At 39.0% G+C, this 16,671-nt stretch overlaps 1 protein-coding gene across 3 annotated transcripts in view; it reads left to right on the forward strand.

Annotated features, from left to right (window-relative positions):
* The window catches only part of RAPGEF5 (Rap guanine nucleotide exchange factor 5), a 212,243-nt gene that overhangs the window by 57,484 nt on the left and 138,088 nt on the right, over positions 1-16,671 (forward strand). For 2 of the 3 annotated variants that reach the window (XM_012773293.2, XM_012773294.2), the window contains exons 6-7: positions 1,473-1,539; positions 1,718-1,780. In XM_012773293.2, the coding sequence (XP_012628747.1) occupies positions 1,473-1,539; positions 1,718-1,780 (130 nt within the window). The remainder of the gene's footprint in view (positions 1-1,472; positions 1,540-1,717; positions 1,781-16,671) is intronic. The other variant, XM_012773295.2, reaches the window with a different exon arrangement.

Consider the following 16,671-nt stretch of genomic DNA (forward strand, 5'->3'; position numbering starts at 1 on the left):
GACAGACGCAGCAGCAGAAGCCCTTGTTTGGTGCTCTCGTCTCTGGTGGGTTTGGCTCTTAATTTCCTGTCAGATCTGTTCAGTCACCTCAGCTTAATCATCTAAACCTGGCTGGGTGGCTTAGGTTGTAAAGGGTTTTCAAATCTCTTTTGTCAGTATAACTTCATTTATATGGAAACTTTGTGCACAGGGCATTTTAATAATAAAGCCTATTGTTTGAAATACTCATCCAGGTAACTTTAAAGAAAAGTATGCTGTTATGATGCTCACTTCTTACTGTTTTCATCGGGCAGATTGTGAGCAAGCACGTCAAACCCTTTGCTGCACCGAGTACTTAAGTTATTTGACAACATCGGCCCTGCTTCATGCCTGTATGTTGCAATTCTTATAAAGGCAGTGCTTTGTAATTCATTGCTGTGATTTGAAGGGTGTGACTTTTTTCCTGGAAAAGGGTTTAATAACATTTACAGAAACAAGAAGCCAATGCCAGAATTGATCCGACCAGCTTTTCCCTTCTTAAAGAGCTTCTTCTTAGCTCTCTTGTGGGCGGGGAGAGGCCCTCCTGCCCCTCAAGGAGGGCGTTCCAGCTGCCCCACCGTGGCTCCCGAGATTGAAATCAATCACTGGACTGTGATTCTGATAACATTGCTCCACGGGGCAATTACCTCGAATCCCTCCACAGCCGCAGAATGTATTGAAAGGGATTGCTTGTGGAAATAGATCTGGGAGATAATTTTATGTATTCAGTCTGTGTTAGTCAAAATTTTTTTTTTTTTTACCACACTGGGGAAAAAAATGTAGTTTATAAGATTTTTCTTAAGAAGTAGATACTTTTATATGTTTAACACATACATTTGGATGGTGAAGATTTTATTTGTGAATTAAGTTAAAACGATGATTTTTTTTTCCTAAACAAAGTGATCTTTCACTGTTACATGGCTTGTTAGTTATTTAACATATGCATCATTTCGTTGGCTTCTCAACTGGGCTACCATCTCTTAAAAAAGCAGAGTTCTTCTGCCTTCCGTATTCCTCATAATTCCCATCATAGTATTAGGCCTGTAACATAATATACCATTTTAGAGTACATTTATTTTGGCTGAAACATAATTGTAAAGGTAAATTCACATTTCATATTTTCATCTTGTATTAGCATCTACTGCATGCATGTCCATATATGCAAATCCGGTGTGTCAGGATTATTCTGTTATATCACTTGGAGAACATCACTCCATCCTAAGCATTCAATTGGTGCGTTGTGTAGAGCTTCTTGCTAATTGGTTTTCAAGGAACAATTGACCTGCAACAGGGTTGTGTTCCTGTGGCATTACTGATACAATAGTATTTGCATGAGTACTTTCATTAATATAATGTAATAACAATGCCGTTATTTGGCCTTTATTCCCCCTACCATGGTAGATAAGTTTGAGAGACCAAAGCTGAAGAGTAATTTCTTCTTTGTTTTTCCAAAGGTCTCATCAGAAAATTGAAGACCCTGAAGAAAGCAGTGATGAAATTCTTGCTCGTCTAACATCTGCGGTAAGATGCAATTTCCCTGCCTAAGGGTGCAGAAATGATGAGGCCGGGGTCTTGGACGGGGAGCAGCTTGGGTAGTGGTGTAGGGAGAGGTTTGCCCTGTGGCTGCTCAGTGCTGTGGGAGGTCCAAGGCTCCAAGGTGTGGCAGAGGGAGACAATGGCTTTGACTTTCTTCACACAGATGCAGCCTCCCTTGGGAGACCATAGATATTCCTGGCGGAAAGTTCCAGTCACCTTTGTGGAGGTGTAGTATCTGATTTTTTAAATACAGTATGATTTCACCTGGGAAAAGTTGTGACCTGTGCATAAAAGAGAAAAGACTCTGTTTCACTGGGGGGTGGAAAAAAGAATCACCCCAGCCAAAAAAAAGGCCAGGACATTGGTTTTTAATGTACTGTATTGCAGCATTTACACTGTGTTTTTAAAAGCCACTGATGGACTGGGTAATAATAGCCTTGTTGGTGGAAGGAAATCTTACACCTTGCTTCACAGCAAAAGCTGGCTACGGTCACTAATCATTGAGCTCCAGTTTTTGACAGGCTCTAGCAATCCTATGTCACAAAATCTTTATCTATTGACTTGGCTGTTTGGAAACTTTGCTAGCCTTCCCAGAGAATTCTTTAGTTTTGCTTTAACCCCATCATCAAAATGGCAGTTGCTGAAAATCACGCTTGAATGGGTTTTGTGTGTGGATGAAACTGCACAGAGTTTTATACACCAGGTTTTGTCTACTGGGCACAGCTTGAGGATTGAAAGTTATCTTTTCTATCCTTTTGGAATATATGGCTTAGAAAAGTAATTTTTGACTAAATATGGTGATCAGGGGTATAAAACTTCATGTGAAATGGAATCTTGATGGCATGGTATGAAGAAATATTTAGCATGACCTTCATAGTTTAAAATATTAACCAAAGAGGAGTGTCTGTTATCTGCAAAATCATAACAGCCATCTGTTAAAAAAAGCACTTCCTGTATACCAGATATCATGTTAAACATTATGTGTATGCACATATACATTCAGCTAAATTGTACAACAGCACTATGCAGTAGCTGGTCTTATCTCTATTTTATAGGTATCAAAGTTTGTAGAGGTTAAGTAACTTGCCTAAGATCACCTAGCTAGAAAGGAACAAAGCCAGAATCTGAACTCAGTATTTTCTACCCCTACTGTTCTTTTAATGACCATGCCTCATTTTTTCATAATGTAATATAATTATTGGGATAGTTTCAGAAGTACCAAAGACACATAAAATTTGGTTCCTATGACCACACTAAGAGGACAAAACATATATATTTAGAGAGTTAATATATAAACTAGTTGGAAGTTGAATACCAAAAAAAGTGGCACATAGGCAGTGAATTGGAGACCAGAAAGAGAAGGCTTCATGGAGAAGACTGTACTTGAACCACCACTGAAGGCAGTTGGGATTTGGACAGGTGACAGGAACGTGTATATTCTAGCTGTGGGATTGATTGTGGGTGGGCAGACATAGGAATGAGAAAATATATGGAAAAATAGTGAATAGACCCACCTGGTTAGAGAAGAAGGTCCTAATTAAGAAAACTGACAGTTTTTTTTGAACAACAGGTTAACATGGTGAAGTAGATGTTTAATAAAGAAGGAGTTGGAGATAGGGAGACTGGCTGAGAGGCTGAGGAAAATTTAGTTTATAGTGGTTTTTGTGGGAACCAAAAGATAGATGAGTTCAAAAAGGAGCACAAAGAATTCTTTTAAAAAGTCAGTAAGACTGGGCGAAAATAGAAGAATCAGATGACTAAAGTTCTGAACTTGCATGCATGGAGATGTGATGATACTCTTAGGAAGTTGAGCAAAATGTGCAGAAAGAGAGATGATTTTGGGGGGGGGCATCAAAGTTTGAGGAGATAAGGACATAGAAATATCCAGGAAATACCTATAGACATGAGTCTGGAGCTCGGAGACATTAGGGCTAAAGTTATGGGTCACAGACAGGTTGCAGACTGAAGAGCAGAGGAGAAGTTGGAGTTTTGGGAACACCCACAGTAAGAGGGCTTCTGGGAGACCAGAGGACACTGAGAAGAAGTGGACATAACTGAATGGTTTGTACCGTGAAGTCAAACTCAAGAGAACCTCTACAAAGGAAGGATAGACAGCAAAGTGTTCACTATGGATTTCGTTGAGGTAATTAATCTCTCTGGAAAAATCCCCAAGCAAAAAGACTGAATAAATTGATATCAGGTGCTGGAGTGGTATTTAGGAGTGAAAATAAAGGGCAGAGGAGAAAATTTCGTCTCTTTAGTTGATGGGTAAATCAGTTTATTCTAGTGAAAATATCCTGGTACTGAGATTACAGACCTTGACTCTTATTTCTGCCAACAGTGTGACTTTGGCCAAGTTGAATGGTTGGACTAGATAATCTCTAAGGTCCCTTTAAAATTCCACTATTCATTCTGTAGGCATTTATTACAGGACTGGTGGGCTAGGTTCACCTCTTCATAATGTGGTTCCTCCTGGTGGCAATGGTATATAAACTTTAAGTTACCTGGATGCTAATGCATGCAGGAAGGTATTTACATATGTCACACGAGTAACACTTCTCAGCTACCATGACCCCTAAACACAGGAAGGGAAAGCAAAAGTGACATCTGTAATGTAGAGTTGTCAGTGTGCTCTTTGAGGGTTCCTGTGTTTTGGGGGAATTGGAAAGGGGGCAGTGGTTTCTAGCAGTACAGTTGACTGTGCCCTCTTGTATATTCACCTTTGTAATTCAAACTCAGGAGCTTTGCGTATGGCTGTCTTAAAAAAAATCCTCATTTCTTTAACCCCAATAGTTTATTTCCCAGTTCCATCTTAGGTTCACTGGGGGAAAGGTCCTGTTATTTAAAAAAATAATACCTAAAATTCTACTCTAGAAGAAAACACTAGTGAGTTTTCTTATTGAAGGAACATGAGAAGACAGTGCATGACTAGAAATATTAGTAAAAATGTCTTTTATAATTCACTCTGATTTAGAGCTGTTAAATTTATACAAATATGAACTATTACAATGTTCCAGCCAAGTTTCTAGCAATTTTCAAGGAAGAGCCTCCCTTGCAAGTGCCGGACATACAAAAACCTGAACGATGAAGCTCTGTAAGAAGTTTGTAGCTTAAGGATAAAGGATGTGGCTATAATAGACCCTTCCCATTATGTAAAGTCTACGAAAGCACTCTGAGGAGTAGTATCTGGAGCCAGTGTGACTTTACCTGTTGCATATATGGTTTTACCTTAGTCCCTTAGCCTCCTTTCTAATATCTTTTTTTTTTTTTTGAGGAGAAGGAAAGAGGAGTTTATTATTAATAATTGGCAAATGAGGAGGATGGAGACTTCTGTCTATAATGCCATTGTCCTACTAATAAGCAGAAATACAGAGCTTTTAAAGGGTGCCATTTAGCTTCAGGTAATTGCTGTTCAATTGTAGTCCTTCCCGTCTCCAGGGAAGACAATCTTATGACCTCCGCCCAGACCTCCCTGACCTCTGCCCAGACCTCTGTGACCTCCACCCACCTAATCCAGGAGGGTCTAATATCTCCTGGTGCTATAAATTTTATTAACTTGAAAACCTCTTTTTCAGTGACTGTGTGTCTCTGTTGGTCTAATAAAGCTGGTAGGGTAAGAAGGGTCTTTGAAAGACACAGCCTACCAGTTTCCGTCTTTGAAGTTCTGAGCATTATTTTATTTTTAAACATGAATTCTTCCAGTGTTTGTGACAAGTACAGTATTCAGAATTGAAGCGACAACAATTATATATTCATGTTACAATCCAGGGGTCTGCTTGCTCAAAACAAAAGTAAATATAGGGAAAATTTTTATCATGAATTATGTATTGCTTTCAAAGTCATAGTTCTCAAGGATGTAAATTTAGGAAATAAACTAAATTTTGGGGCATTGGAAAGAACTGAGAAGTACTTGGGAAATGTCTAAAGACAGGAAATAGAAACATGACCATTCTTCAATAGGAGATAAAAACTGATTCTAGACTGCCATCTCATGTTTACTTAACATCAACAACCAGAACAAAGCCTATTGGGTTATATCTGTTTCTTAAGGCTAAGTTTCCATGATGGAAATTGTAGAGAGAAGAAAACACAAACATCTTATCTGGGCATCAGTGACATTTATGATTTTTGTTCAGTGGTAAAGCTCCTGAAGTGATGTGAGTTAGGCTAAGTTGTGAATTGTATATAGATACAATCTATATAGATTGTATATATATGCAATCTATATAGATATACATCTATATATATAGATGTATACATATATATACATCTATAGATGTATATAGATGTATTAGATGCTTGTTTGGTTGGATGGTTACATCAGGACACTTACAAAGGGGCAGGGACGTGTGGTGTGTCCTGTGGGCTGCTTGGTCTCACAAACTCAGCCATCACTTGGATGGGCGAAAGAGAAGAGTAACTGTGAGTGTCTAGAACAAAACACTAACTTGGTCGTAGTGGTGGTGGTGTTGGTGGGGGTTATGGCTATATCTTGAGAGATGAATTATAATGACAAATTAGGTGTTTAGAATTTAGGAAGAGAGACCAATAAGGATGAAAACAGCATCTAATACTCTTGGACCAGGTAACTAGGCACTCTTTTACCCTTGTATTCCTTGTCAGAGCTGATGCAGTTTATAATTTTCATCCATTTAGATTTCCCTATTTGTACAGTTCTACTCTATCCCTAGGCTCATTTTCTTCAGTTCATCCAAATTCACTGTAGGACCTTTGTCTTCAATGCTTTTAATGGTATTTTCTAATTTTTTTTTTTTTTACATAAGTGATCACTCCTCTGAGAAATCCCACTGAGCTAAAATCCTACTTGCCAATCAGTCAGGCCCAAATTACAAAAGAAGGCAACTTTCATAATCTCTGGAAGATCTGGAAGGAGATGAAGCCCCAAGAAACAAACACCTATGCTGGAATATGTAACTTTCTGTCAAAGTATTAGAGAACAAGGAACCTTCTATGGAATTTCTATTTGCATTTCCTGAAGGATAAAAGAGGTGGCTATAATAACCACTGTACCATGTCAATGTCACAAAAGCATTTTTCCATGCTTAGTGTCCAGAGATTGTAGCACAACTCCATCCGTCTTCATGTCAGCTGTGAACTTGCTCTCTCATGCTTTTGAACATTCTTTCTCGTGAAAATCTTGTTCTCACTTTCTCCACATTCGGGAATCTAGTTTACAGATAAAACTGATCTGATTTTATTCTCACTAATCAAGGCCTGCATTTAATTTGGGCTTCAGTTCAATTCTTCTCCCATGCCTTCTTTTCCTTAGAGTTCTCTTGGGCACTACGTGGTATAGAACCACCCCAAGTGGAGCTAGATCTTAACGAGCAACTGATTGTCCTATGTTATCAAAAGCATGAAATTCAGAGACCCACACTTTTCAAGATTATCTGTCCTCTCAGCTCTCTCACTGCTTTAATATTGTCTGTTCTCATATTTTCCTTTTGCTCATTAAAACTCCTCTCATCTGTGCCATGTCTCATCTTTCACCTGAAACGTTGGTCGTTTTCTTCAAGGTGTGTCTTTCACAGGACTCCATTTACATACACCCTTTCTTGGTCTAGGAAGGATGTAGAATCTGAATAACATTGACAGCTTTTTTGATTAGACATTTTCAAAATTGGTACTGGTTTAGGAAGCAGAAATAGCAGGGGATTGGGATTTTGATGAATCCTTAAAATGATAGAACTTTAGGGGTGTATTTAAGAGGCTATTGTATGCCAAGTTAGCAAGGTCTAGGAGTAATCTTAGGTTTAGTGAAAGTAGGGAGAATCTGTCACATTGAGTACAGATGGTCCCTGAATGACGCTGGTTAGACTTAATGATTTTTTCAACTTGAGGATGGTATGAAAGTGAGACATACTCAGTAGAAACTGTACTTTGAGTTTTTTTGATTTTTTCCCCCAACCTAGCAACGCTGGGCAGTGACAGGAGCCACAGTCCCCAGCCAGCCCCATGATCATGAGGGCAAACAACTGATATTCTATGGTGTGCTGTGTTGCACTGCCCAACTGTAGACTAATGTGAGTGTTCTGAGCCCAATTAAGGCAGGCTGGGCTAAGTTATGACGTTTGATAGGTTAGGTACATTAAATGCATTTTTGACTTAAGATATTTTCAACGTATGATGAGTATATTGGGATATAGCCTCACCCTGAGTCAAGGGGCATCTGTATATGCTGAGCACAGTTAAGTGATACATTTTTACAACATTTAGAAATATGTTTTTAAACATGCAAAATAACTAGTTTCCACTCACCCTTTTTCCTGGCTCTCTGCCTTTTCCTTCTTAGAGAATAGAGACATGGAGTATAGGTAATCTGTCTCCCCCTAGTCTGTCACAGCCTGATGGGGCATGTCTGCTCAGAGAATAAAAGTACGTTACTCCCCAAGGGAGGGAATAACCTGTCTGGCTGCCAGAGAATCATGCATCACTTGTTACCTTATATTTCTTATCTGCAGGGAACATAACATTCCTGCTTGGAATCCTCAGGCTGGCTCCAGCCCTTCCAGTGGCTTAAGAGTTACTATGTGATTTGGGGAAGAGCCAGGTAGATTGAGTTTTGAGAGAAGGTGTCAAGTGGAACCTGAGCAGATAGATCTGGTGCATTAAAAAAGCACCAGTGGAAGTGTCGCATATTCTGGTAGCAACTTGTTTCTGTTAAGGAGCCATGGGACTTGTTACCTTTCCCTCCTTGTGTTTTAATGCTGTCCTTATCCATCTAGAGTGTCCAGAGGGCCTTGGGCTAGGGACTGTAGGTCTCTAGGGCCACTTGGAAGGCTGGTTAAATATCCTTCAGTTTCCCTCAGGTAGGATCTCCTATTCATAGTGACACTTAACACACCTGTGAGTCTGTTGCTGAATGGTATATTGCTATCCCTTTTCAATTAAAAAGTGCTTATATGTTCTATGTGCATTTCACATCAAAATGATCTTCATCCTGGAGATAGATCCTCAAATACTGTAACATACAGGTGTGTGCGCACACACACAAATCTTTTCAAAATTTATTACTAAGCCATCATCTCTAATTCCAAAGAAACTAAACCTACCCAGATTATGTGGTAACCTAATTTAACTCTAGCCCTGAGAGTCTGGTTTTGGTGACCAGCATAATGCATACTGTTTTGCCTACTGAAATGAAGCAATGTTGGAGGGGGCATTTGTTTAATGATATCTGTCCAGAAAGGTGTGAGTGTGCAGAACTCCTTCAGAGAGTAAAATATTTTACTCCTTCAGAGTAAAATATGTCCCAGTGGATCCCTTGGGAATAGGGGGAGAAGCTTGTGTGTGTTTTTGTACATGTCTGTTATGGTATTTGGGTGTCTATTCCTAAGGTGAGGAAACTCACTTGGATATGCAAGATGCATAGAAAATATAGACTATTTTTATTGACAAGGAATAGAAATATACCATTCAGTTCTCAATTTGGATATTGACAGTCATGGGTTTGTGAAGTGTTAATGTGAAATCTTCTCTGAGGGAAGCTGAAGGAGCTTTAAAAGGATGATCCATGAATGTTTCATGCTGGGCTTCTTCTTTGTGCATTTGTTTAAAATAGAACTTATAGCTGCTTTAGATGAAATGTAATTTTACAGCTAAGTCAGTTGTCGCTTTATAGAGTATGTCCATATATAGAGGAGGACCAGGGGGCATATAATAAAAAAAAAAAGTAAAATTACTTGAGTTTTTTGATGGCAATGGGATAAGGTAAATTTTAAATTAGTTTCTGTTATTTTATATTGTTGTAAAATTAGAATACAATCACATTTTGTTTGGATACTGGTTAGAAATAGTATGAATTCTTTTCCTGTGTTTGTAAATGTCACATGATGGTAAATCCAACAGTGAGTTAACAGGACTGTGGATTAGGTTTTGCAGTTTCATTTATATGACACTTGGGCTGTTTGACTTGAACAGAAAGACTATAATTTTTTTAAAAATTACAGAATAGATAAAAATTCCCATAATGAAACTACACAGAACTAACCCATTATTAGCATTTAAGTATTCATTAAATTACTTGCTAGGTATTTTTCTTGTGTGTATGTATTTTACAAAAAACCCAAATCTTTTATTTTATGGCCTATTCTTTTTATTTAATATGTTTTTAGTGCTAAAAGTACCTCCTATATAATTTTTAGTGATGCTATAGTATTCCATTCCATGGATTCATCATTTTGTTGATATTGTAGTTATTTTCAATCTTTTGGTGTGAACAACACAGAGACAAACTTCTGTGGGGGGAAGTCTATGAAGAAACTTGTTTGCAGATGCTAATGTATTAGCCTGCTGTTGATTTAAGAAGGCCAAGTAAGAAATGGATAAGAGGCCTAGAATGCCTAATATTTATTGAGTTCTTACCCTGTGCAGGTATTCTGCTAATGCTTTCTCATACTGTCATATTATAGTATTATGTGACAGGGTGTGTGATCATTGAGTGGGAGAGATGGGGCATTTGAGATAGGCAGCATTAATCAATATGGACCCTTAATCCAACACTTAATTAAAAATAACAGTGCCTTTGTAGGGAGGGCCTTGAATGACATGTTTGGATATAAGGGATAGTAGGAATGAATAGAGAATAGGGTTCTAACTAGAAAGAACAGCATGAGCACAAAAGCCCAGAGATGCGGTATGTTAGAGGAATGCCCATCCTTTCTTCTTGGCAGGAGTGTGTGATGTATAAATGGCAATAATAAAGAATCCTTTGTTTGAGGTGGGCAGAGTGAATTGTCAAAGGTCTAGAATTACAGAGGGAGGGGTTGAAATTTGTTTTGTAGACAGAAATAGCCACTGAAGCTCCTGAGAGGATCAGAATGTGCTGTAAGAAGCTTTATCTGGTGACATCTTTGTTGGATAGATTAGAGCGGGGAAAGAGAATCAGGCTGTCAAGTTAACCCTGGAAACCCTGTTGGCTATCTTGGTTTCATTGAACTCAGCTCAACTGAACAGGGATGTATCTGCATTGTCTTTCCCCACAGGTACGGCAGTATCCCTCGCTAATTAAAATAAGGAAGTGTTGTTTAGTGGAATTTTTAATGTTTTGAGAAAATAATGGTTGGTTTCTTTGGAACAAGTATAGAAGAGGAGAAAGCCTTACAAGTCATCTTCTCCAATTCACTTATGGATCAGAATAGGAAGACCCATGGCAATTGAAGGAATTACTCAGAGGAGATCCCAGAATCCCATTTGTGTTTAGAGGGCAAGAGAGAAGAAAGGGTCTGTCAGATAAAAATAATGTAAACTGTAATTTTATCAATGTTTTTCGCATTTGCTCTCCCTTTCAAACCCAGACTGAGAGAGGAATGTATGAAACCACTCCTAAAGGCAGAAGTATACATAGGGGCTATGCTCTTTTTTTTTTTTCCCTTTGTAAACTTTTATTTTTATTTATTTATTTTTTAGAAAGTCGGGATCTCACTCTTGCTCAAGCCAGTCTTGAACTTCTGAGTTCAAGCAGTCCTTCCACCTCCTCCTCCCAGAGTGCTAGGGTTACAGGCGTGAGCCACCACACCCAGCCCTTTGTAAACTTTTAAATTTTATATTGCCTAAGTTTCCCCAGCATTGGAGATTAGCAGATATTGCTTCATGAACTCGATTATTAGCTAAATAACTTACTTAGGCTGACATTCTAGATATCAGAGATTAAACCCATACTGAAGCTTCTGTTCAGAGTGTGTAAGAAAAACATTCCCAGAGATAAAGCAAGGAAAAAGAGGTAAGGTTAAGAGATAAATAACAACTACAATTGGCTTTTGTCCAATATGTTTCTATTCACACTATAAAACCAAGTATATACATATTTATTAAATGAGCTGAGCTCGATAAGATAAAAGCAGTAAAAACTTTACCCTTTCTCACCACTGTTCCCTCAAACAAGCTCTGACTAGTTCATTTCCACCCCTGGATGAATCTTCAGGCAGATCCATAGCTTTTCTCGGGTCAGTCTCAATTTCTTTAGATACTTAAAAGTCCATTTAAATCCGGTAGCAGAGCTTCAATCTCTCATCTATTTCAAAGCGTATCCTTGCCCCTAACCTGAGTCTGGGAAAAGGGGCAGGGTTCGCTTTATTGACATTTCCCGTCTTGTTTTTATACTTTTTCTTCTTTGCACTCTTTCCTCCTCTACCCCACCCTGCTGCCTCTGGTTCAGCCAGGGTTTGAGAGGCTGGAGGGAAGAGATGTCAAGTCAATAAAGATCTTTCTTGACTGCCACAGTTACGAGCTGGCATCATTCTCTGTGCGAGAGCTGTAGAAATCTCTTCCTTGCTACGTGGGGTCATTTTGTGGCTTCATTGGATACTCCTATCTCTGTGGAGTTATTGATTGAAATTCCATGACCCCAGCAATTTCTCTTCTTCCTGAAGCCTTACGACAATCTCTGTAGCCTCTGGCTTGACTTCTTTCTCACAGTGTTCTTCTGTTGGACTTACCTCACTTTTCTAGGAGACCGTTTTCAAAATGATCTAAGCCCAACTCCCTGTGAGCACATAGGAGACATGAAGGCATTATTGTCCTGCCAAACTCTGGAAATGCAGGCTGTCCCCAACACGACATAGCTCTTGTCTCCTCCTCTGCCTCCATACGCCCCTTTTGCCAGCCCTCTTGGACACTTACACTATGAGAGAAGTCCCTTTGTCCCCTAAACCCTAGAGACAAAGGCAGCCAATGCAAGTGATTGAAACCTCCTCTCCATCTGACTTGAGGTGTGTGTATATGTAACTACCCCTGTAGCACTCCAGAAATTCCCTTAAATAATGGTCTTTGTTGATCTCTCCTGAGTAATCTTCAAGCCTCCCCTGATATTTCCTTGAGGTGGGTGAACGGCTGAGGGTTGATGAAATGGTTTTGCAGAATTTTGCTGCTTCAAGGGGTAATGAAATACTGTGGAGATGCACCCAGCACCTATCTTTAGGAGGTCTGAGCACTTTTCACCAGTTGGTCTTGACTTTGGGCTTCAGCTGAAATGCTAAGACCACAGGATAAATCTCGTTTAAGATTCTCTTATCTGTAATGTTCAATGCTAATATGAAACTATGCAATTATGATTGCAGCTTATGGGTAGAGTAAGAGAAAGTCATAAAGGGAAAGTAAGAGAGTTTGGTGTGATTTAGTAAAGATTTTATAGCATGTAAATCGTGTTCCAGAACTAGGCTCTATCAGCAAACTGCTATATAAAGCCCTAAAAAAGTGTTAAGGGCTAGTTTTTCAGGAAGCTCCAAAGATCTGTGTTATTATTCTGTAATAGATAAAATGGTCCCCCCAAGAGGAATACCCTACTTGGCACCTGTAAATATTCTATCACATTGCAGGAGGCACTTTACAGATATAATTAAGGCTACAGACTGCATGGACCCAGTCTAATAATATGAACCTTTGAAATAAAGCAGAGAACTTGTTCTCGTGGGAGTCAAAGAGAAACAGCAGAAGAAAAGGTGAGAGAAGTTCCAAGCCTGAGAAGGATTCATTGTGTCATTGCTGGCTCTGAGATATAGCGGGCTGTGTGCAAGGGCCAGAAAGGCATCTAGGAGCTAAGGCAGCTTCTAGGTGACAGTCAGCAAGGCAGTAGGTACCTCGGTCCTACAGACTTGAGAACTGGATTCTGCCAAGGACCTGAACGAGCTTGGAGGCACATTTCTCCCCAGAGTCTCCAGGAAGGAATGCAGCCCAGAGGATGCTTTGATTGTGGCCTTTTTGGAGAGGCCTGGTGAGAAGCAGAGGACCCATTTGAGCCATGCTGTCCCTGGACTTTTGACCCACACAAACGTGAGATAATAAGTGGATATCTTTGAGGCAGTAAAATGGGTGGTGATTTGCTATGGCAGGGATATAAAATTAAGACACGTTCCTTGTTGAACACACAGTCCCTTGATTCATAATACAGCAGTTACGCTTTGAATGTCAGAAGTTGCCAGGCCACAGCTAGTTAAGTTGATTGACACCTCTGAAGCTTCAAAGTGAATTTCTAAAACTAAAGTCTGTCCTTCATACATTTATAAAAGCTTCAGAATTCTGTGGAAATCTAAAAGTTCATTAAAGTCAATTCTGAAAATACAAGCTCTTAAAGCACTGTTTGCAACTTTTGATGAAACATTTTAGTCCTTTTTATGCTAGTGGCAATGGGGGTGGGCGAGGTAGGTGTAATGTAGTAAGTGGAGGCGATAACTGATTGTCAGGGAGTTTATAATTTAGTTGGGAAGAAGGGGCTTAAACATATAATATTAACGCAATTAAAGACTGGCTGTGTCCTTTCTTCTATTGTTCAGCCCAACTGTGTTCGTTACAATAATATGATAATGAATGCTCAAATAGCACTTACTCTGTGTCAAGCACTGTTCCAGTTGCTTTATACGTATTAACTCGTTAAATCTCACAACAATCCTATGAGGGAGAGGACTATGATTCTGCCATCTAGAATCCTACAGCTTCTACTGGAGATTTGCTATTCCCGTTTTAGACTTTTGGATCCTAATTTCTGAATCTTGTTCTTTCAGGAAGCCCTCACACAGTAGCAGTTTTTATAGAATATTCTAGTTAGAACATCTTAGTTGATCTGGGTTTACCCAATATCAGTGTTTCTAATGTAACATCCCTACAAGGTTCTGCAGGAATCTATCCATGCAAGTGGGAGACCCCTACCATACATACAAGATCCCTAGAATGTCTGGGACTTGACTGTTGATATAGTTATTCTAATGCTTGTAATTTATAACTTTGCCTCTAGAAAATGTAAGGATTGAAAAAAGACACCAATGATATGGAATATGGAATAAAAGGCATTGTAAGGCATGAGTTTGCAAATTATATTATGTCTTTGAAGATGCTTTGTTAAAATATATCATGTAAATCCATTGGAGAATTATTTGCAATGTTATATAAATTGAAAAATACTTCGTGTTTATCAGAAAATGGAAAAAAGTAACTTGAGACTTAAAAACTAAAAACTTAATGATATAAACATGATGAATGTTTATTTCATTATTACAGCAAAATCAGAATGTCCAATATGTATTTGTTTCCTTAAAATATATTTTATATATTATTTATATATGAATTATTATGTATAAGGAAATCCATGTTGATCTGCTAGCAGTTAGGGCTTTGGAGAAATCACTGATCATAGGTTGTCAGACCAGCTTTGAAAACTGAAGGAGTAGATATATCTGCTTTTTTAAAAAGATGTTAGTTTCATTAGCTTGTTCTTTTCAGACTTTTCAAACATCTGTACCTTTTCCTGTTCTTTGTACCAAGAAATCTGTGAGATTTCCACAACAGAATGACTTCCAACAGTTATTTTCATCTTTTTGTTCAGATTTGCACCACCTCTCTCTGTGTCAGATGGATTAGATGGCCGCCAGATCACCGACTGTTTGCAGATTAATAGATGTCACTACCACCACCCAGGTGGCATGAAGAACCCCCATGTTCTCAAAAGAGAATGTCCTCCTTCTCTTTTACTAGTGGGGTGATTTAGGAAAGGAGGCATTTGTAAGACAAATCTTTAAAACAATTCCTTAGTCAGGGCACTTCTGACATTTATCTTCTCATAGAAAGAATCTTCTATTGAATCTCACATACTAGACCATTTCCACTGTGGACAGCTCTGGCTATTTAAAAGTGCTTAGGTTGGGCTAAAACATGCCTTTTTATAACTCCTCTTCATTGGTCTCAACTTCATGTTCAAACTTCTAAATATTTGAAGTTAATGATCACCTTCCCCCTAAGCCTTCTCTTCTCAGTAGCAACTATAAACATTTTACTTGTGTTCTTGACCACAAACGTAGGAGTGGTGCCAGCAGCCAGGGTCAGAATGATGAATAAATGAGTATAGTTCAGTGGGTTTATAATCCACTGTTGGAGACCCCCAGCTAATGAGATTTCACTAGCGTGTGGGAAGCACGATGACTGAAGTAAGTATAGAAAGCTATTGGAGTATAAACAGGACTTCACACAGTCAGGGGAAGTGAGTAGCACTCAGTTGATGGTAAGTAAGTTGAGACCTAGAGGACAAATAGATGACAGCCACACAAAGTGCAAAGGTGGAGAGGCATTCCAGACAGAACACATGGAAAGGTCCAGAGTGAAGAAAGAACATAATATTCATTCACAGAATTGTGTTATATTTTACAAAGCTTGGAGCACGGATTTTTTTTTTTTTTTTGAGTATAGATTTTGAAAAGAGGAATGGAGATAGACATGGTACTGAAGACCAGACCAGAAGAATACTATATATGCGATATCAAGACATTGGGCTCTGTCATAGTATCATGGGGAAAGCATTGAAGAATTTTTCAGGAAAAGATGTAATATTATAAAATTTATATTTTAGGATGATTAGTCTGGCTGCAGAGTAAAGAATGATGTAGGATGAAGAGAGAGATAAATTAGAGACAGTGGTTTACCTGGGAGAAGATGTTGAGCTGAGCCAAATCAGAGATACTTACCTTCCTGGCTTGGGATTGTGGGTCTGTGGAGGTACCATTACCTGACCAGATATATGGGAATGGAGCAGATTCATGGAGTGGAGGGAAGTGGTAAGAAAGTGACTTCACTTCTGGAAATGTTGAGATTGAGCTATTAGTAGGGCTTTCAGGTTCAGAAGGTGGATAGATATGGAGCTGTAGGGCTCAGGAGATTTACACTAGAGATGCAGATATAATTGAAGGTACGTGAGTGAAGGGAAAGACAAGAAGGTAAAAGGGCTGAGGATAGATCACTAAGGAACATCAAGTTTTTGTGACAAGGCAGAGGAAAGTAGAGGAGCCTTGGGAGAAGAGAAGTAGTAGACAGAGAGGAAAGAGAAAGCGTGGATGTCGTGATGTCATGGAATCCCAGTGGTTAAAAAGAAGGGAATGGTTAACTGTGTCAGATTGTACAGAGAGAACAAGGTGAGGACTGCTGTATCTGTCGAGTTGAGCTATAGGAGGTAACTGTTCCTGGTTGCCCTCCTCTGGATACTGTCTACTCCTCATGGACCTTAACAAATGGTACCCTAAACCTAATACAATCCAGATGTTGATCTTTCTGAAGTTCGTTATTTTCTTCTGTGATCTGGATGTCATACCTCTTAACAATATTCCTAAAATCATAACA

Source organism: Microcebus murinus, chromosome 9 (genome assembly GCF_040939455.1).
Source record: "Microcebus murinus isolate Inina chromosome 9, M.murinus_Inina_mat1.0, whole genome shotgun sequence".
Classification (NCBI taxonomy): Eukaryota; Metazoa; Chordata; class Mammalia; order Primates; family Cheirogaleidae; genus Microcebus; species Microcebus murinus.